We start from the raw sequence: 21,779 nt of genomic DNA on the forward strand, positions 1-21,779 counted from the left end.
TTACATATTTTAACCGACTAGTCGAAAGTGCAGGTTAATAGCGATACCTTGAAAGAGTAAGATTTTTAGCGGGTTGTGGGGAAATACCATTGTGATACCCGAGCCTAGGTATCGAGACCTTAGGATAGGTCTCCCCGAGACTTAGGGTTTAGTCTCGAATATTTTGTATAACTTTCCTTAATAGGTTTAAAACCAAATAAGGATTGTAAATCCTTACAAATGACTTTTATTAAAATGACCAAACTGCCCAAAATAATAATAATAATGAATTATGAGTGCCATAATTAATCCGAGTATACTGTATGGATAACTACAGTATTGGCTAAGCGTAACTGGACTGAACGTTGGAGGGTGAAAACTTGCTGAGCGCTAAGGACTCCAAGTAAGTCAACTTATATTGTATGGCTGCAACATGAAATGATTATTGTCTTGTATGTTAGTATAGGGATACATGCACATATATAGGCTGCCATAGAAAGTTGCTTATAGACGTTAGTCTAGTGAGTGCTGATTTAGAAAATATGAACGGTAGAAGTCTGTCATATCCTAGACGGTTGATCCCCGTCACACTGCTTGATTTTATTTATGTCCGGTTCATTACTGCGACGAGTGGCCATGAGATGAGGATAAGCTGGTTAAACCTAGGGGCGCCAAGATAAATGGGACCTAGGGGCCCTCATGCTTACTTAATCATTGGACGGTTAGAATCCGAGCAAGTGCTCTGATAAGTTATTCCCGGATAGCAGCCGTGAATATTGGCCATTTCGTGAGAGTGCCTAGAGATACTAGGGGTTGCCAAGATTGAGCGAGGCTGAACACCCTAGGGGCAGCTGCTCACCAGCACCACTGATTAACATAGAAGTCTCCGTAAAACCGTGTAAATTGGATTACACTCTTGAATAAGTAGCGATGCCCTAGGTAACACGATAGTTACCCTTGATGAGAATATTTATTGGCTAGATCTTAGTGTGGAGACTCGGTTCTCTTTTACAGATTAGCAATTATGTTGGAGGGCGCGTTATGCATGAATTGTTGGAAATTGTCGAGCGTTGGTCTCGAATTATATGGTGGTATAATATATCTGCTTGCTCTGGGATTTTCTGAGTGTAGGGGTATAATTGTTGATAAGATATAGTTGTGATATAATATATCTGCTTGCTCTGAGATTTTCTGAGTGCAGGGATATAATTGTTGATAAGATATAGTTGTGATATAATATATCTGCTTGTTCTGGGATTTTTCTGAGTGCAGGATTTTTATCTAGATATGAATTAATTTATCCTTGGTTATCAGGCATGGCCATAAGTTTGCCAGGACGCTTTAGCGTTCTTGAAATTGATTGTGTAGGGTCCGGATGGGTCCGGATCCCTATTTCTCTATCTGCTTTGTTTGAAAGTTGATCTTACTAAGCGTTTTCGCTTACCTAGTTATTTCATGTTGTAGGTAAGGGCAAGGGCAAGGCAGAGCAGTGAGCGCTGGAGTCTTCCTTGCAAATGTACATGTGGACCGACCTTTGGGAAGCCTTTTTATTTTTGGAAATGTTGTGTAATTTTCCTAAACTAGGCTCACTCTAATCTTTGTAAAACATGTTTGTAACTAAATGTTAAGTATGGCCATACGACTTTTTAAAAAGTTTTTTTTTCTATGGGTTTTTGAGACATTTTGTTAAATGAAAACATTTATATTTCTGCATTATCGAGTCTTGAAAATCCGGGTCGTTACAGTTGGTATCAGAGCTCGAGTTGAGCCGGTTCTGTAGATAACCCACATGTACATTTTGCAAAGATAGACCGGCACTCACTGTAAGTACTGTTTCTTCCTTTAGTGTGTTGTTTTCTTTTTATTCACCTCAATTCTATAAATTGTAGGTTATGGTCGATATACCTGAGATAGGTGACCCTGTGATAGGAAAACTACCCATGATCCCTTCGCCTAGAATCGATTTTCTATAGACTCTTTAACGATGAGAATTCCTTGCCACTTTGAGTACGAATGACGACATTGGCGTGCCATTTGGCAATGTACGCAGTACATGACAAAAGTCTTCAGTAGAGCCAGAGGAGGATCTCGAGCAGTCTGACGGGGATACCGACATAGAGCTGGATATGTTGATGGACAACTTAGATTAGGTTATGCTGTGAGGGTCTTGTTGATACTTTTTGTAAAGACCTTGCAAACCTACTAGGTTGTAGGACTTTGGTGTAGTTGTAGCTGAGAACCCGCCAATGGAGGAAGTGGCTAATGAAGAACTCGGCGACGGGGAAATTTCTTATGAGGAGTTGATGGACCAAGACGAGGAAGATCCCGAGGAGGATCCTGAGGATGGTTCTAATATGGCAGCGGAAAGCAACACCGGCTAGGTGTTAGAAACCCACCTAGTTTTGAAATATATACCTACCTTGTATATGATTAAGGAAATTAGTAACTGGTCTAGAAGGGTTATAAGTCCATTTTTTTTGGGCTAATTTTGTAAATCCCTTTGACTTGCCAACCCAAACTTCAAACGTTGTTGTATATAGTATAGGTTATGAAATGAAGTTGCTAACTTTTGTTAAAAAGTGTTGATTGCTTGTTGTGCTTGATATGTTTGGTGTGCTTAATTAGGTTGATTAACTATCTGTGTCAATATTAACTTCTCGTCCTTATGCGCTTAAGAGCTTTTGATTGAAATCAAACAATTGGCAAGGACAAGAGCTCAAAGAGGAAGGGGTGTTGCTGGCCGAGGCCAGGCCGCACCTGCTGATAGAGCTCAGAACGCGCTTGCCGCTAGAGCTCCAAACCAAGCTGATAGAGTTCGCGAGATAGCCGAGCAGATGAACAATCTGCAAAGGCTAGTGGAGACGCAAGGAGCTCAAATAGAAAGAGGGCAAAAGAGACAGGAGGACGCTGATGCCCTCTAAGCTGAAAGATTTAACACCCTTCTGGGACGACTCCCTATACCACCCAACAATTCTCAGAACTACGAAGTACCACCTGCAAACAATGAAGAACAAAACCTTGGCCCGCAGGTTATCATTGAACAACCTGTACAACCAGTAGAAGCGCCAAGAACTGCCCGAGCAAAAATCTATATCAGAAAGGTTCGACAACCAAAATCCACCTATATTCGAGGGGAGCAGTGACCCTTCAATGGCAGAGGAAGGGATTAGTATTTTGGAAAGAATCTTCGACTTCATTGGAACTACTGAGAGAGAGAAGGTAGTCTGCGCGACCTATATGCTGAGAAAAGATGCCCGCATCTGGTGGGACGCAGCCAAGAAAGGGCATAACGTTTCCGAGATGGAATGGCTAGAGTTCTTGACCTTGTTCAATGTAAAGTACTTTAGTAAGGCGGTGATTGAGCACAAAGTGAATGAGTTCACTAATCTGAAGCAAGGAACATCGAGCGTGCGGGACTACGTTCGAAAATTTGACCAACTGTCTAGGTTTGCGAAGAACCAGGTGAGCATTGAAGAGAATAAGACCTGGAGTTTTATGAAGGGCCTACGCAGAGACATTGCTAGGTGTGTAGACACTGGTAGAACTGGCCCAAAGACGTATGCTGAAGCTGTGGAACGGGCTCTTCGCCAAGAGTCTTGGGTCGTGTCAGACAAGCCTGATCCAAAGAAGAACGAAGACAGGAGGTACACTCCCAACAACCCCGGATAGTTTCAGGCCAATCAGAATGGCCTAAGGGGAAGGTTCAACCCGAGGTTCGGCCAGAACTCGGGGCAAACAAACGATCCAAGAGGCACAAGACCGATTTTTGGGGGAAATAACAAAAGAAAAGGGGGACCTCCCAATCAGGCAATGGCTAGTCACAACAAACAGCCGAGACGTGAGTTTGAGCAATGGCCACTGTGCAACAAGTGTAACCGCCGCCATCAGGGTGAGTGCGGGGTCTATTTTAATTGTGGAAAGCTAGGGCACTTTGCTAGGGATTGTCGAATGCCAGCCAAGGGCAATGGAAATGACCAACATAAAAAAATTGGAGCTCCGCCTCGAGTTTATGCACTTACACAAAGCGACAAAGGAGCTGGCCCATTTGATATGGTGTCAGGTCAGATTTCTATCGCCCAAACCTCAGCATATGCATTAATGGATACTGGTGCATCACATTCTTTTGTATCTGCATCCTTTGTGGAAAAATTAAATAGAAGTCCTGAGCCTATGCCTGTTATTTGTGGGGTATCCTTGCCTTCGGGTGAGGATATGCTGGTACGGACATGGGTTAGAGCCGTACCAGTTTGGGTTGAAAATCGTGAGCTAATGGTGGATCTGTTAGTCTTGGACCTACATGAATATGATGTCATATTTGGGATGGATTGGTTAACCAAATATGGAGTAGTTATCAATTGCAAGCGCAGAAAAGTGGTCTTCACCCCAGCAGGAGAAGAACCATTCGAGTTCAAGGGTACGTCAAGAGAAAAGAAGTGTCCCATGATTTCTGCGATAAAGGCGAGAAAAATGTTGAGTGACGGGTGCATCGATTTTCTGGCAAACATAGTGGATAAGGATAAAGAAACGAGTCAACAACCATCGGATGTACCGGTTGTGTGCAAGTTTTCTGATGTATTTCCTGAAGATCTCCCAGGGATTCCACCAGACCGAGAGATTGTGTTTGAGATAGAGTTGATTCTGGGAATTGCGCCGATCTCAAAGACTCCTTACAGAATGGCACCAGCTGAACTCAAGGAGTTGCAGTCACAACTGCAAGAGTTACTGGACAAGAAGTTCATAAGGCCAAGCCATTCTCCATGGGGAGCCCCGATCTTATTCGTTAAGAAGAAAGACGGTACGATGAGAATGTGCATTGACTATCGGGAGTTGAATAAAGTGACGATCAAGACCCGATATCCATTACCGAGGATCGACGATCTTTTCGATCAACTACAAGGAGCGTCAGTATTTTCCAAAATAGACCTGCGATCAGGCTATCATTAGCTCAAGGTTAAGGAGACAGATATACCAAAGACGGCCTTCAGAACGCGTTACGGTCACTACGAGTTCTTAGTGATGTCCTTTGGACTAACCAATGCGCCTGCTGCATCCATGGATCTCATGAACCGAGTATTTCACGAGTATTTGGATAAGTTTGTCGTCGTGTTCATTGACGATATTCTGATATACTCGAAAAGCCAGGAAGAGCATGCAACACATCTGGAACTGGTCCTCCAGTGTCTGCGAGACGAAAAGCTTTATGCTAAGTTTTCGAAGTGCGAATTCTGGCTAGAGAAAGTAAGTTTTCTGGGGCACATAGTGTCGGGAAATGGAATTTCAGTAGATCCCGCCAAAATAGAAGTTGTTAAGCAGTGGAAACCTCTGAAAAATGCGCATGAGGTTAGAAGTTTTCTTGGGTTAGCGGGATACTACCGGCGATTTGTGGAAGGATTTTCCAAAATAGCCGCACCAATGATTGCCCTTACCCGCAAAAACATCAAATATGAATGGACTGACAAGTGTGAGGAGAGTTTTCAGGAGCTGAAAACAAGATTGACGACTGCCCAAGTGCTGACAATCCCCAATGGCACAGAGGGATATACTATTTATAGCGATGCCTCAGGCCGAGGGTTGGGAGCAGTGTTGATGCAGCACGGAAAAGTAATTTCTTATGCTTCTCGACAGCTAAAGAATTACGAGAAGAACTATCCCACTCATGACCTGGAGCTTGCAGCAGTGGTTTTTGCTCTAAAAATATGGAGGCACTACCTATACGGGATACACTGCGACATCTACACTGATCACAAAAGCCTGAAGTATTTCTTCACTCAGAAGGAATTGAATATGAGACAGCGTCGATGGTTGGAACTATTTAACGACTATGACTGCGACATTCTGCACCACCCGGGAAAAGCAAACAAGGTGGCAGATGCATTGAGTCGACAACCAGGTGCTTATGTGATGACAGTGAAGGAAATTTCGCCGCAGTTACAAGCCGACCTTGCTACCTTGGAGTTAGAGATAGTAGTTGGTCAATTGGCTAATCTTTCTATCGAGCCTACCATTATGGAAGCTATAAGAGGTGGGCAGTTATTCGATCCTTGGGTTCAAGGATTGATGCACGAAGTGAGGAACGAGGGGCGACCAGGATTCCATATCTCCGAGGATGGATTATTGGGGTTCAAGGGAAGAATAAGTGTTCCTAATGATGACGAGATCAAGAAGCAGATCTTTTTCGAAGGACATAATGCTCCTTATGCCATGCATCCGGGTACCACAAAAATGTACCAAGACTTGAAGAAGTACTTTTGGTGGCCTGGGATGAAAAAGGAGACGGTAGAATATGTGGCACACTGCTTGACTTGTCAGCAGACAAAGGCTGAGCATCAATGACCAGCCGGATTGTTACAACCCTTAGAAATTCCGGAATGGAAGTGGGAGATGGTCATTATGGACTTTGTCACAGGTCTACCAACCACTCCCAAGGGGCACGATGCCATTTGGGTTATCGTGGATAGGCTGACTAAGTCCGCTCATTTCTTGCCGATCAAGGTAACTTATGGCGCACATAAGTTAGCAGATATTTACATTGCAGAAATAATGAGACTGCATGGTGTACCCAACTCCATCGTATCAGATCGCGATGGACGTTTTACCTCAACATTCTGGGATAGAATCCAAACGAGGTTGGGTACTAAACTGAAGTTTAGCACTTCTTTCCACCCGCAAACAGACGGTCAAAGTGAACGAACAATTCAGACACTGGAAGATATGCTAAGAGCCTGCGTGCTCGACTTTCAAGGGTCATGGAATGAGAAGCTTCCACTAATAGAGTTCGCTTACAATAATAGCTACCATGATTCCATCAAGATGGCTCCGTATGAGGCATTGTATGGAAGGAAATGTCGATCACCGATTCATTGGCACGAGACCGGTGAAAGAAAGTTTCTCGGATCGGATGAGGTTGATCAGATTACAGAGGACATCCGACGGATAAGGCAACGCTTGCAAACTTCGGTTGATCGACAACGCAAATATGCTGATAGTCGCAGGAGACCCCTGGTGTTTGAGGTTGGCGATAATGTGCTGCTGAAGGTAGCTCCGCTACGAGGGGCTATGCAATTCGAAAAGAAAGGAAAGCTTAGCCCAAGGTTCGTTGGACCTTTCGAAATCATAGAGAGGGTCGGGGAAGTAGCTTATCCTTTAGCTCTTCCGCCCGCCCTGTCTAAGGTGCATGATGTGTTTCATGTATCCTTATTGAGAAAATACATGCGTGATCCCTCGCATGTAATCAGCTATGAGCAGCTGAGCGTGGATCCTCAACTCGTCTATGAGGAAAAACCGGTTATGATACTAGACCGAAAGGAAAAAGTGTTGAGGAACAAGACGGTGCCATTGGTAAAGGTGCAGTGGTGTAACCATGGCATTGAAGAGGCAACCTGGGAAATAGAAGACAAGATGAGGGAGATGTATCCTCATTTGTTTTAAGTTTCGAGGACGAAACCTTTATAAATTGTAGGTATTGTAACGCCCTGCATTTTCGGGTACCTTTGAACGACTCGGGTCGGGATTTTTTTCCCCCGGGTTAAGAATATTATTTTAAATAATATTATATTTTGTTTGTAAGTATTCCATGAGTTATTGCTAGCCAAAATATGAATTTTGTGATTTTAAAAGTCAAGATAAGACTTTCGGTCCTGGACTGACACAAAAACCCTGATCGGGTAAAAATCTCAGAAAATAAAATGAAAAATCATGGCAATTATATTTTGGGCATAAAATACATTCATAAAAGTTAAAGTTTGGTAAAAAATAATAAACCTAAAAGAAAATGGAAATTTTAGGGCATTTTGTGTTAAATGCCTAATTTTACCGAAATAGAGAATTTTATTCCATGAATGGACCCTAGGTTAAATTTTATTATGCGATTAATTAAATTAAATGTGAGAGACATTTAATTTAATTAATTAATGTTAAGTTTGGTGATTAAAACTTAATAAAAGTGAAAAAGGTGTCAAAAGCCAATTTGAACTTTTCTTCTTATGAAACCTTTATTAACCTTTATATAAAAAATAAAAAAAAAATGAAAATATTATATATAGCAAGGGTTGGCCGGCCATGTGGTGTTTTAGAGTGGTGTGAACCCAAATTTTATAAAATTTAAATGGCATTTAATTAAGAGGTCAAGTGGGCAAGTGGGTAGAAAAGCACTCAAGTACCTTGTGATATTTTGAAGAGTATTGTGAGCAATTCCCACACTAAGAACCGATCACTCTCCATCTCTCATTCACTATCATCTTTTTTGAAGACCTCTCAAAGTGTTCTCTCCATTTTTCAAGCCCAAGAACACCAAGGAAACTTTGAGGCTAAGTCTTGGTCTAGGAAGTGTTTTCCCTAAGGTAAACTTTCACTAATCTAGGCTTTTGTAAAGTTTTAAGCATAGAGTTTCAAATAGCTAATTGACTATGTTGTTGGGGGAAGTTTGTTAGGGTTTTTGAAAGGTTTTGAAGGAGTCAAAGCTTATAGGAAGGTCCAAACCTTAAGCAAGAACACCAAAGAGGTAAAAAGTTTACTTTTGATGATTTTGTTGTAGGGTTTTTAGTTTTAAGCATTATTTTGTATATCTAATGCTTAGAGTTTCTTGTTGATGATGTAATAAGGTTATGGTAGTTGTTTAATAATTTTTATGATGCATGTGTATTGATTTTTGAAAATGGGAACCAAAACCCCCAAGGGTTTTGTAGGATACCCTAAAACAAAACATGTTTTGAGCTGTGACTTCCAAGGGGTCAAGCAGCCACTGTATATTGGTTTTGTAAAATTTAATTGTACTGTGATGTTTTTGAGATTGAGTACATAAAATTGAGCTTTTGAAACACAAAAAAATGTTTAGAAATGAGTAAGTTATGCTATTTCAAAGTTTAGGTAAAAAACTGTTTTTTCGTATTCTTATTTTCGGAACCAAGTTTGGACAGCCACTGTATAGGGCAAATGAACCCAGTTTTTCTAAAATTTTGTGGACATATTACTGGCATAACCTATTATTCCACTGTAAAATTTGGTAAGAAAATATTGAAGGGTTTGAAAGTTATTAACTGTCAAAGTTTGGAAAAAATAAGGACTTGAAAATAAGGTCATTTTTACCTCATTGTTGGAAAATGATTTCACCAATCAAAAATGCTCATTTTGACCTAAGATTTTACAAAGGCCTAAATGGCATAACAAAAATGGAATTGGGAAATTTTGGTAACAATTGGGTAAGTAAATTTCAAGTTATGAACTAACGAAGTATGTAGTTAAAAATGTGAAAAATAGGTTTTTCACACTTGGTGTAAAAATGAGATTTTGCAACATAAGGTAAAAAGTAAAATTTTGCTTATTTCAAGATATAAATTGGTAAGTCTTGAAATCATATTTTCACTAAAATTACCCCGTTGAGTTTAAATGAATTATTTTTATTAAAGAGTTTTTATTCTTTTTAAAAATAAGAGATTTAATTTATTAATAGTTAATAAATTAAAAGAGGGTTTAAAACCTTATATTTTGAGAAAATAATTAAATGAATTATTTTTCTAGTAAGTAAAAATTGATTAATTTCTTTTGGAAAATTAATTAGTCAAGATGAGAAATTTATAACGGTTTTCCTAATTAAGACAAATTAGGCAATTTTCTTAAATCGGTTTTTAGATATTAAAAACCTTAAGAAAACAAAAAGGAAAATTTAAAAAGTTTATTTTCTTTTAAAATAATTAAGGAAATTATTTGTATTTTCTGGATATAATACCGGCTAAAATCTTACATATTTTAACCGACTAGTCGAAAGTGCGGGTTAATTGCGATACCTTGAAAGAGTAAGATTTTTAGCGGGTTGTGGGGAAATACCATTGTGATACCCGAGCCTAGGTATCGAGACCTTAGGATAGGTCTCCTCGAGACTTAGGGTTTAGTCTCGAATATTTTGTATAACTTTCCTTAATAGGTTTAAAACCAAATAAGGATTGTAAATCCTTACAAATGACTTTTATTAAAATGACCAAACTGCCCAAAATAATAATAATGAATTATGAGTGCCATAATTAATCCGTGTATACTGTATGGATAACTACAGTATTGGCTAAGCGTAACTGGACTGAACGTTGGAGGGTGAAAACTTGCTGAGTGCTAAGGACTCCAAGTAAGTCAACTTATATTGTATGGCTGCAACATGAAATGATTATTGTCTTGTATGTTAGTATAGGGATACATGCACATATATAGGCTGTCATAGAAAGTTGCTTAGAGACGTTAGTCTAGTGAGTGCTGATTTAGAAAATATGAACGGTAGAAGTCTGTCATATCCTAGACGGTTGATCCCCGTCACACTGCTTGATTTTATTTATGTCCGGTTCATTACCGCGACGAGTGGCCATGAGATGAGGATAAGCTGGTTAAACCTAGGGGCGCCAAGATAAATGGGACCTAGGGTCCCTCATGCTTACTTAATCATTGGACGGTTAGAATCCGAGCAAGTGCTCTGATAAGTTATTCCCGGATAGCAGCCGTGAATATTGGCCATTCCGTGAGAGTGCCTAGAGATACTAGGGGTTGCCAAGATTGAGTGAGGCTGAACACCCTAGGGGCAGCTGCTCACCAGCACCACTGATTAACATAGAAGTCTCCGTAAAACCGTGTAAATTGGATTACACTATTGAATAAGTAGCGATGCCCTAGGTAACACGATAGTTACCCTTAATGAGAATATTTATTGGCTAGATCTTAGTGTGGAGACTCGGTTCTCTTTTACAGATTAGCAATTATGTGGAGGGCGCGTTACGCATGAATTGTTGGAAATTTTCGAGCATTGGTCTCGAATTATATGGTGGTATAATATATCTGCTTGCTCTGGGATTTTCTGAGTGTAGGGATATAATTGTTGATAAGATATTGTTGTGATATAATATATCTGCTTGCTCTGGGATTTTCTGAGTGCAGGGATATACTTGTTGATAAGATATAGTTGTGATATAATATATCTGCTTGTTCTGGGATTTTTCTGAGTGTAGGATTTTTATCTAGATATGAATTAATTTATCCTTGGTTATCAGGCATGACCATAAGTTTGCCAGGACGCTTTAGCGTTCTTGAAATTGATTGTGTAGGGTCCGGATGGGTCCGGATCCCTATTTCTCTATCTGCTTTGTTTGAAAGTTGATCTTACTAAGCGTTTTCGCTTACCTAGTTATTTCATGTTGTAGGTAAGGGCAAGGGCAAGGCAGAGCAGTGAGCGCTGGAGTCTTCCTTGCAAATGTACATGTGGACCGACCTTTTGGGAAGCCTTTTTTTTTTTGGAAATGTTGTGTAATTTTCCTAAACTAGGCTCACTCTAATCTTTGTAAAACATGTTTGTAACTAAATGTTAAGTATGGCCATACGACTTTTTAAAAAGTTTTTTTTTCTATGGGTTTTTGAGACATTTTGTTAAATGAAAACATTTATATTTCCGCATTATCGAGTCTTGAAAATCCGGGTCGTTACACTACCAGTCGCCAAGAATGGTCTTCCAAGTATTATTGGAATATTTTCATCTTCCTCCATATCTAAAATAATAAAGTCCGTAGGAAAGATGAATTCACCCACTTTTACCAATACATCCTCAATCACTCCAATAGGATGATTAACTGACCTATCTGCCATCTGCAAAGACACTGTAGTTGGCCGAGCTTCTCCCAAATTCAGCTTCTGAAAGATTGATAGAGGCATCAAATTCACACTAGCCCCTAAATCACATAATGCCTTTGTTTACACTAAACCCCCTATAGAACATGAGATATTGAAACTACCAGGGTCTTTAAGTTTTGGAGGTAGTTTATTCTGCAGTATTGTGTTGCACTCTTCAGTTAATGTAACTGTCTCATAATCCTCTAATTTCCGCTTCCTTGACAAAATTTCTTTCATAAACTTCACATAAATTGGCATTTGTTCTAAAGCCTCTGCAAAATGGATATTAATGTGTAGTTTTCTAAAGATATCCAAAAATTTAGAAAATTGTTTGTCAAGATTAGCCTTTCGAAACCGTTGAGGATATGGTATTTTTGGCATATGCTTAAAGTATTTTGGTTTTTCTGGTTTTGGAAGGTCTTCGGTAACATCCTCTTGAATTGGACTTGTAACTTGCTTATCTGTTGTCTTCTTCTTCTTATCATCTACTATAGGTCCTTCATACTCAGTCCCACTCCTCAAGGATATTGCATTACACTGTTCTTTAGGATTTACCTCTGTGGAACTAGGCAAATTTCCTTGTTGTCTACTAGAAAACAATTGAGCCAATTGACCTATTTGTGTCTCCAAACTTCTTATGGATGCCCTGGTTTCAGTCATGAACTGGTTCAGTATGTCGGGCTTTATTTCAGGTTGTGTTGAAGGATGTGGTGGTGGATGAGCTGGGCGTAGGATCGGATCATAATATTTTCCACAAGTCAATTGATGAGGGGGTTGTTGAGGTGGATACTATGGATATTGTGGTTGTAACCCTTGATTATTTTTCCAAGATAGATTAGGATGATTTTTCCAAGCAGGTGTATAGGAATTTGAGTAAGTGTTGGGTGCAGGTCTTGAAAAATTACCTATAACATTTGCCTGCTCCAAGGGCATATTATTCACATCAGTAGAGCAACTAGCTGTGCTCGAGCATTGTTCATAAGAATGAGGTCCTCCACAAATCTCACAACTCATGACATTTTGTACTTGCATTGCTTGTGCCGTGAGATTAGTTTGTTTTAGTTGTTTGGTTAGAGATGCTACTTGAGCGGTTAAGAGCACAATTGGATCAACTTCTAAGACTCCCACTACTTTCTTATTCTCTCACTCAGTAGGCCAATTATAATTATTCATAGCCATCTCTTCCAACAACTCATATGCCTCATTAGCGCTTTTTCTCATAAATGCTCCTCCAGATGCTGCATCTATAACTGTCCTTGTATTTCCCCCCAAACTATTATAAAAAGTATGTACTAACAACCACTTCTCTATTCCATGATGTGGGCATTTTCTTTGTAATTCCTTAAATCGTTCCCATGCACCATACAAAGACTCTCCATCCAGTTGATGGAAATTGTTAATCTCTTCTCTTATTCTAGCTGACTTAGCAGGAGGAAAATATCTGCCAAAAAACTTTTGAGTCAAATCTTCCCAAGTAAGTATAGAATTGGCTTGTAATGAATTCAACCAACTCTTATCTCTATCCCTTAGTGAAAATTGAAAGAGTCTCGATCTTACAACATCATTACTAACCCCATTCATCTTAAATGTAGCACATAACTCCAAAAAAATTGTGATATGTAGATTTGGATCCTCATTTGGTAACCCTCCAAATTGAACACGGTTTTGTACCATCTGAATAATTGAGGGCTTTATTTCAAAATTATTCGCCTCTATAGTAGGAGGTTGAATACTTGAATGTATCCCTGTAACATTAGGGAGTACATAATTCCTTAGTGGTGGATTTGCCTCAGCTACATTACCCATATTTGCATTGTTGTTCACACCATTATTCACATTTTCAGCCATGGTGATCTCCAACCTTTTTTTTTATTTTTCGGTTCTGTCTGCACGTTTTTTCAATTTCCAGATCTATTGGTATACTCTCCTTTTGTCTATTTCCTCGCATATACCAACAATTCCTTAAATAAAATATAACCTTGATTCAAATAAATGTTAAACAAAAATAAAATAAAACAATACAACCAAATTAGAACAAATAACAATTAACTGTGATATTAGAAATTAAGTCCTTGGCAACGGCGCCAAAAACTTGATCGTGAAAATATATATACGCAAGTGCACGCAATCGATTCAAGTACTATATGATAAGTAAAGTATCATTCCCTCGAAGAATATCTTCCAAGTACCACTAATTGTTCTTTAAATTTCTATTTGGCAACTAAGAATTTGACTTTTAAATATGAAAATACTTTAAACAAGAAAACAACTAAGGAAAAGATTTAAATCACTATGAAAAAGACCTAGGGTGTTAATTTCATCAACTTTTCATTCTACTAATTGTATTAATCCATTCTAGATTTCTTTCTTTCTATTCTAATAGCAGGTTAACATAAATTGATTCCTATTCTTTTTCAAGATATAAGATCTCAGCCTATATGCAGGTTTTCTACATATCTATGATAAACTTAAACATATAAAAGGCATTAAGTAAGGAAACCTTAATTACTACACAAGTCATACAAGTACTTTCGTCCAATATGCAACCTATGTCTATATAATGATAACATATTCAATTCACATCTTTCGAATTTTGAATCAAAATCATTAAATCAAGAAAATAGTGATCAAATATTTACTAGCATTAAACATACATTATATAGATTAGAATAGAGAAGAAAATCAAAAGAATATCATAATTCAATTAGATAGAAATCCAAGTGACTACATTAAACCCTAGATAAAAATTGTTTAGTTCATATCAGACATGACTAAATCAACCAAATAATTATTCATAAACATAAAATTCATAAACTTGAAGAAGAAATAAAAATAAGAAACTGCAGAATATTTAACCTAAGAACTACTATTAGTCTCTAAAAAAATGTAATTAAAAACTGACCTAATGACCTAATTAAACCTTGAACATGAATTTATAGTAAAAAAATACAAGTTTCTGAATTTTTCCTAGTGCGGGCCGCGACTTGGCATTTTCTGGGTCGCGGCCCGTGTCTATTCGTGGCCCTTTTCTTCTCTTATTTTGGCTTTAGGCGCCGCGACTCAGATTAAGCAAGTCGCGGCCCGTGTCTAATCATCTCCTGAGCTTAGCCTCTGTTTCCCCTTGAGTCGCGACTTGTAAGCCCAAGTCACGACACTAATTCTTTCCAGCAACATATATGTCTCTGATTTCCCCTCAAGTTGCCACTCAAAAGTCCAAGTCGCGACCTTAATTAAATTTTTCTCAGAATTGATCCTTCAGCTCATCTCTTCATCAAAACTCGTCCTTGAAGCATCCTTGATATCATTTTTAGTCCAATAACCGCCAAAAGCCTCGTTTTCCACCATTTAGCTTCTTTTTGTATTTTTTCTCATGATTCATCACACCAACCTAAAATAAAGACAAACAAAAGCGTAATCTTGAACAAAACACACAAAAACACTCAAGATTGCGACAAAAACACTTTCTAAAATGACCCTAAAATGAAGTTATCAGATGACTGGTAAGTCTATCTCTATATGGATGACTAATAAGTCGATCTCTGTATGGTTGACTGATAAGTCTGTCTCGGTTAGATGACTGATAAGTCTATCTCTTAGGTAGATGACTAATAAGTCTCTCTGTATAGATAACTAATAAGTCTCTCTGTATAGATGACTAATAAGTCTCTCTGTATAGATGACTAATAAGTCTATCTGTATAGATGACTAATAAGTCTCTGTATAGATAACTAATCAGTCTCTCTATATAGATAACTAATAAGTATATTCTTATGTAGATGACTGATAAGTCTATCTCGGTTAGATGACTGATAAGTTTATTTCGGTTAGATGACTAATAAGTCTCTCTGTATAGATAACTAATAAGTCTATCCTTATGTAGATGACTGATAAGTCAAACTCTGTTAGATGACTGATAAGTCTATCTTTGTATGGATGACTGATAAGTCTATCTCGGTTAGATGACTGATAAGTCTATCTCGGTTAGATGACTAATAAGTCTCTCTGTATAGATAACTAATAAGTCTATCTCTGAGGTCTCATACCCTCCTAGCCATGTGACATATCAGTCACCAGAGCTTATAGCTCTGGCTCTATGTAACTAGCCTTTAGACTAGACAAGCACTTTTAGTTTTCATCGAACTTAAGGCCGGTCAATCATTTCATGCTTATGATGATAATGCTTATGTCGATTAGATCTAATCTTTTCGGCTTGTGTTAAACACGCTAATACCGTTCTTGACTTATAATCCAATGCCATACAACCAATGCTCCGTACTATTGCCGAACTTGACTAGTAAGTCACAGCTTCGCAATTATTACTGACACCATTGCCGATTCTGACTAATAAGTCAGTACCATTCACAGATAAGCAAATTGCCAAGCATTTGATATGCATTCCAGATATACAAATAGAGCACTCAACATGCTACATCAAAAACCATGCATGGCACATACTGGGTGAAGTTTTCTTACCTCTAGTTCGAGCGAGAAATAACAAATGAACGACCCTTGAGAACGATCGATCCTTTGATCCTTTAGCGGTCACCTAGTCATAACCAAATTTGGAATCCAATTAATGAAATTAACAATAAAAGGTTCTTGACCTAAACCTCACTCCCGGGACCTCGAATCGTACTCAAACGGTTAGTAGATTCGATCCTGAGCCTTAGGAATTGAAACCCCTAGCAAAAAACCCTCAAAAGTGCCCAAAATAGAACCCTAGAAAAACAGGGTAGCACTGCCCCCTTAGCACCTAGGCGCTACAAACAGGGATGACTTGCCCTGGACAGCGCTGTTGCGCCCTCCCTTGGGCGCTATAGCGCTAGACTAGGGTGATTCAGCCCTGGTTTTTCCCCTTCGACTTCTCCACTTTCCAAACTTAAAAATCTGATTCCAAACTTCAACCAAACTCACAAATGAACCCAAATACCCATTCTACAAGTCCTAGGTATCAAAACCCAATCAATCTTTGCTAAAAATTTCCATCAATTCTCAACTATCAACTTCAAAATTCCAGCTGAAACTCAACTGAAAACAGAGCAAGAAACCAGAGATTTCATGGCTAAAACCTTACCTTAAACTCAAGATGGAACCCTCTTCAGTAGTAGAACACAACCCTAGACCCTCAAGGCTTGGTTCCCTAGCTTGAATCCTCAATTGGAACTTCAAAAATTCAAAGAAAGAAGAAGGAGAAGTGATGATCGTGAAGAGGAAGAAAGAAAGAGGCTCTATTTTGGTTCAGCTCTACAACCTTCTAGTTGATATATACCCATAGGTCAAAAGACCAAAATGCCCCTAGGTCATTAAATTCCCTCTTAAGGCTACCAAGGGTAAAACCGTCCTTTCTCCTGTAATCCCGTTAATCATAATTAACGTCCTCCAATTCCCGTTATTCCCAATATTCTCAAATGCTAATAAATCATAATCCATTACCCTTTAATTCCCGGTAATGCACTAATCCTCAAATTCCCCCGAGACTCACCCCGAGCCCCGAAATTAACCCCGTTATGACCAAACTGCTAACTTGCATTCAAAGATCGTCTTATGCCGAATAGCTCGAACAAATCCACATTATAATGTGGCCTTATTCATAATTCACAAACATGCATGAAAATATACAAATATTCCCTCAATGGGCCAAATTGCCAAAATGCCCTTATAATGAAAAGTGGACCCATATACATGCATTTATCTTCATATAATAATATAATTCACATAATCATGCATATAATCATTTAATGGCATAATAAATCAACTATGGCCCTTCCGGCCTCCTAATCAAGGTCCTAAACCTTATTAGGAAATTTGGGTCATTACAACTATCCCCTCCTTACAGAAATTTCGTCCTCGAAATTTATTTGAACCACACGGAATATAAATTCCGTACAATTGATTCTAGTTTCCTAGGTCATTCCCTCGACCTCACTGTTTCTGTATCATACCTTAACTAAAGGTATATCTTTGCTTCTTAGAACCTTATTCTTTCTATTCAAATCCGAACTGGCTACTCCTCATAGGATAACTTAGCCTCAATCTCTAGATTCTCATAACTCAACACATGAGTCTCTTCTAACCCATGTCCTCAACATGGAAATATAAAATACAATGTATACGACCAACAGTGCCAAAGATAAGGCCAATCCAAAGGCAACCTGACCGGTCCTATCTAGGATTTAAACGGTCACATTAATCTAGGGCTCAACTTGCCCTTAACTCTTCACCCCTTTCCATGGTGATACTTTAAGGAAGATACAATCCTCTACTTGGAACCGCATGTTCCTGCTTTTCAAATCATCATAACTTTTCCATTTACTCTAAGAAGTGAGCATCCAAGCTCTAACCTTTTCAAAAACCTCAATGATCCCAGAAACTACCTCAGGATCCAGATATAATATCTCAACCATCTCATAAGATGCCCTTCCAATAACTGGATAACTCTCTCTGATTTACAATCAGTCTGAGAGTAATAAACTGTATTAAATTCCAACTGTATATTCATTGCCTTCTACAACCTTCCCCAAAACTTGAAAGTAATAATAGAGTCTTCATCTGATAAGATGGACCTTGAATTCTATGAAGGCGTACTACCTCTCTCACACAAAGAACTGAATATTGATCAGCTGTATTACTCATCCTTACTGATAGAAGTGGGCTCACTTTAAATACTGGTCCGTAATGACCCAAACCAACTCATGCTGACCCACTATCCTGGGCAGCCCCACCGTGAAACCCATCGCGATGTTTCCTTATTTCCATTATGGAATACTCAAAGGCTGTAATGACCTTACTAGTTTTTGATACTCTGTCTTGACCTACTAATAGGTTAAGAACTTTGTCATGTATTCCATTACGTCCCTCTCCATCCCAGGCCACCGCTATAAAGCTTTCATATCCTAATAAATTTTTCATGATGCCTGGATGAAGAGAATAAGAGGGTAGTATGCGATTCATCTAGAATCTCCCATTTCATCCCAGTGTCCATCGGATTCCAAATCCGATCCTTATACCACAATAAACCCATACCCGACACTGTATAATCCTTAGCTAATCCAACTAAGACATTCCCCTCAATTATCCCATCTGTGGTTCACTTAACTGTCTTTCCTTTGATCATTTCTGAAATAATAATCTCAAGTATAAAGCTGGCCACCTGACCCACCAGTAACTCTACTCTAGTCCTGGTCATATCCTTCAAATAACATGATGCATAGGCAATCACCTTTCCCTGTCACTGAGGTGTCATAACAACCTACAACTGGTTCTGATCTGTAAGAAGACTCAGAACTCTTCCACAAAGTACATGTAATATCATGCCCGTCCAAGGGAACTCCTACCCTCTAAGGCATTCCTTAACCTTGGAAATTCTCCAACCGAGAATATACCACAACACCACAAATCAAGACGATCACAAATCCAATTAAGATAATCCTTGAATACTCTTTTCATCTAATGCATAAAAATTGCTTGGCATTAATAAAATCTTAAAAACATAACCCAGCACTCCTAGTTCCCTTATCTAATATAAAATCAGTCTTCTGCATATCCTTCTCCCTGATCTCTAGCTGGTAATAACCAGATCAAAGATCCACTTTGGAGAATACCATCTTACTCAATAATTGAGCCTTTAGTTCTTACAACTCTACTGAAGCAGTTCAATACAGTGCCCTAGACCTGATTCCATCCCTGGCACCAATCTAATCACCATTTATCTTTTTGTGTAAAGGCAACCCCTGGCAAATTCCCTGGAATCATATCCAGAAACTTACAGACTAATCCAGTCTGTCCTAATCCCACTAGCACAACCTAAGTGTTATCCACCACACTAGCTAGGATATCTATGCATCCTCATGCAATAGATCTCTAGCTCTAAATACATATGTCATAAGCATATAAAATCCATGTATAGTGCCAACTATCACAAGGGTTTCCCACTCTCAAACCCAAGAGTTACTATCATTTCCTTGCAATCTAGCATTGCCCCCACACTTGGCTAACCAATCCAAATCATGGATCATACTGAAGTCAGTCATAACCAACTTTATCAAAACAACTGATCCTTTCCACCATAATCTAACTCATCACAACATAATCATGCAATCTGCATAACAAACCTATGCTTCTCTAGATGCAACAAGCAAAGAACATCATGGCACCGAAACCAGTCAGTGCAATACAAAAATCAAAACTAGAAAGCTGACCTGGCACCCCTGAGGAACCAGCCTCAGTCTCAGTCTCAGTTTCTGACTCTGGCTGCATCGAAGCGAACACTCGATCTGGAGTCGAGCTGTCCAACCATTCCATATAAGAAACATGCCCTTCTCGGCATTTTCCCAGATGACGCCTCTTACACCGAGCACATTTTTGATAAGTCCTCCAGTTCTTTTTCTTGCCCAAACCAATAAATGGAGGTGTCACTGTCTGAGCTCCGTGCTCTGCGGTACTCTCCTTCTCAATCTGATTTCCTGTGCTCTCAACAGCAAGAGCCTTTCTTACCACCCGAGCATAGGTAGAGATTTCATGCACTAGGGGAACCCTGATGCCCTGAGCTACTCTGGGATTCAATCCCTGGATAAATCTTTCCTTCTGTACTACATCTGTGGGTACCATATCAAAAGAAAACTTGGCCAACCCATTAAATCTGTTAACATACTCGGTTACTGTTGCATTTCCCTGAACAAGGTTAAGAAACTCATTCATCTTAGCAGTCTGGGCTGCATCACAGTAATATCTTTCTTTAAACAGCTGCCTAAATTCTTTTCAGTCCATCACAGCTATGTCTCGGGTCTGGGACACTACTTCTCACCACGTTTGGGCATCATCCCACAATACAAATGTAGCACAGATCACCCTATCATGACCTACCAGCCCCATACTGTCGAAAATGGAATTGATCATGCCTATCCATTGCTCAACTCTAAATGGATCCAGGCCTCCCTTAAAGATTGGAGGGTAATACTCCTGGAATCTTCCACAGAAAAATTCCCATCTGCTGTCAACCCTAGGCTGAGTCAATACTGGTGCCACTCCTGGCATGGCAAAGGAAGAGGTGTTCCCCGACAGGTTCTGCTGTTGCTTCAAACACCTTATCTCTTCCTCTTGCCTCTGCAATCTTAATTGCATATCTGTAAACACCTGCTGAAATTCTGAGGGGCAGGTGAAGAACTCAAACCCTGGTTGTAATACCTAGCCCCGATATAACCACCACCAGATCTCATTATATGCCTTGGAGACATATCTGCAAATTGAATCTGTAGTCAATTACTTGACCCATTAAACATGATGAGCATATTCAAAAGCCTTCCCCACGGGAAAAATCATACCACACTATAATCACAAACCACTACAATGCTAAAATCATGCCCATAGCATTCATACATCACTCATAATCCCTCCTCTTCCAACATACACACCATGCTTCCAACTCCAGCATGCAATTATCACATTTATATATATTCACGGAGCATGTAATCATATAATCATATTAATAGTCAAGACCCAGGCTCTATCAGAATCTCATGCTCCCTAGTACAATGTGCAGGTAAAGCATTTACATTCTATTTAAGCAGTTAAGCACATAACCACACAAACAGTTACCATACCCTGAGTGAAGCTATCTTTAGTGACGAGTGTACATGCCCAGCTTGTCTTCAGGAACCCTTAACCTTGGCTCATTCTGATACCAAGTTGTAACGCCCTACTACCCAGGGTCTGTTACGGTGTGCATTTTAAACAGTGTTATACTCGTTAATCGAGTCATTTGGCCATTATCGTGTAACTAAGTATGATTAATGGTTTAGGGTTAAAAATTTTGGTTAAGATAGAACGTTTCACTAAAATGTTTACTGTATACATTGGGATCCCCAAAATAATATTTAAAGGTTAATTACAACAAAAGATTTACAACCAGCCGACCTAAGCGGCAAAATAGGGTTTAACCCTAGTTCCTCTTTAAACCCTCCCAAGTTCCTCTTTAAACCCTCGGCCGTGGCGATTGAGTAGCCGCATATGTACACATCGTCACCTAAGCTCTCTAACTCAATGATGGTCCAGCTTTCTTTTGCCTTTACCTGCACCACATAGCACCCGTGAGCCAAAGCTCAGAAAGAAAACTGAATATGCTCATGAACAAGTAATAACATGTTACTAAGTCATAATAGGCATGC

At 39.2% G+C, this 21,779-nt stretch overlaps 1 protein-coding gene and 1 non-coding gene across 2 annotated transcripts; one reads left to right on the forward strand and one right to left on the reverse strand.

The window, feature by feature from the left end:
- Positions 1-11,697: 11,697 nt before the first annotated feature.
- LOC133805723 (uncharacterized) lies at positions 11,698-12,276 on the reverse strand. Its single transcript, XM_062243884.1, has one exon. The coding sequence runs from the start codon at positions 12,274-12,276 to the stop codon at positions 11,698-11,700; it is 579 nt and encodes a 192-aa protein (XP_062099868.1).
- A 649-nt stretch (positions 12,277-12,925) lies between these two features.
- On the forward strand, positions 12,926-13,032 carry LOC133807581 (small nucleolar RNA R71). Its single transcript, XR_009879486.1, has one exon. It is a non-coding gene; the product is annotated as a small nucleolar RNA R71 (small nucleolar RNA).
- Positions 13,033-21,779: the final 8,747 nt, after the last annotated feature.

Source organism: Humulus lupulus, chromosome X (assembly GCF_963169125.1).
Source record: "Humulus lupulus chromosome X, drHumLupu1.1, whole genome shotgun sequence".
NCBI classification, from domain to species: domain Eukaryota; kingdom Viridiplantae; phylum Streptophyta; class Magnoliopsida; order Rosales; family Cannabaceae; genus Humulus; species Humulus lupulus.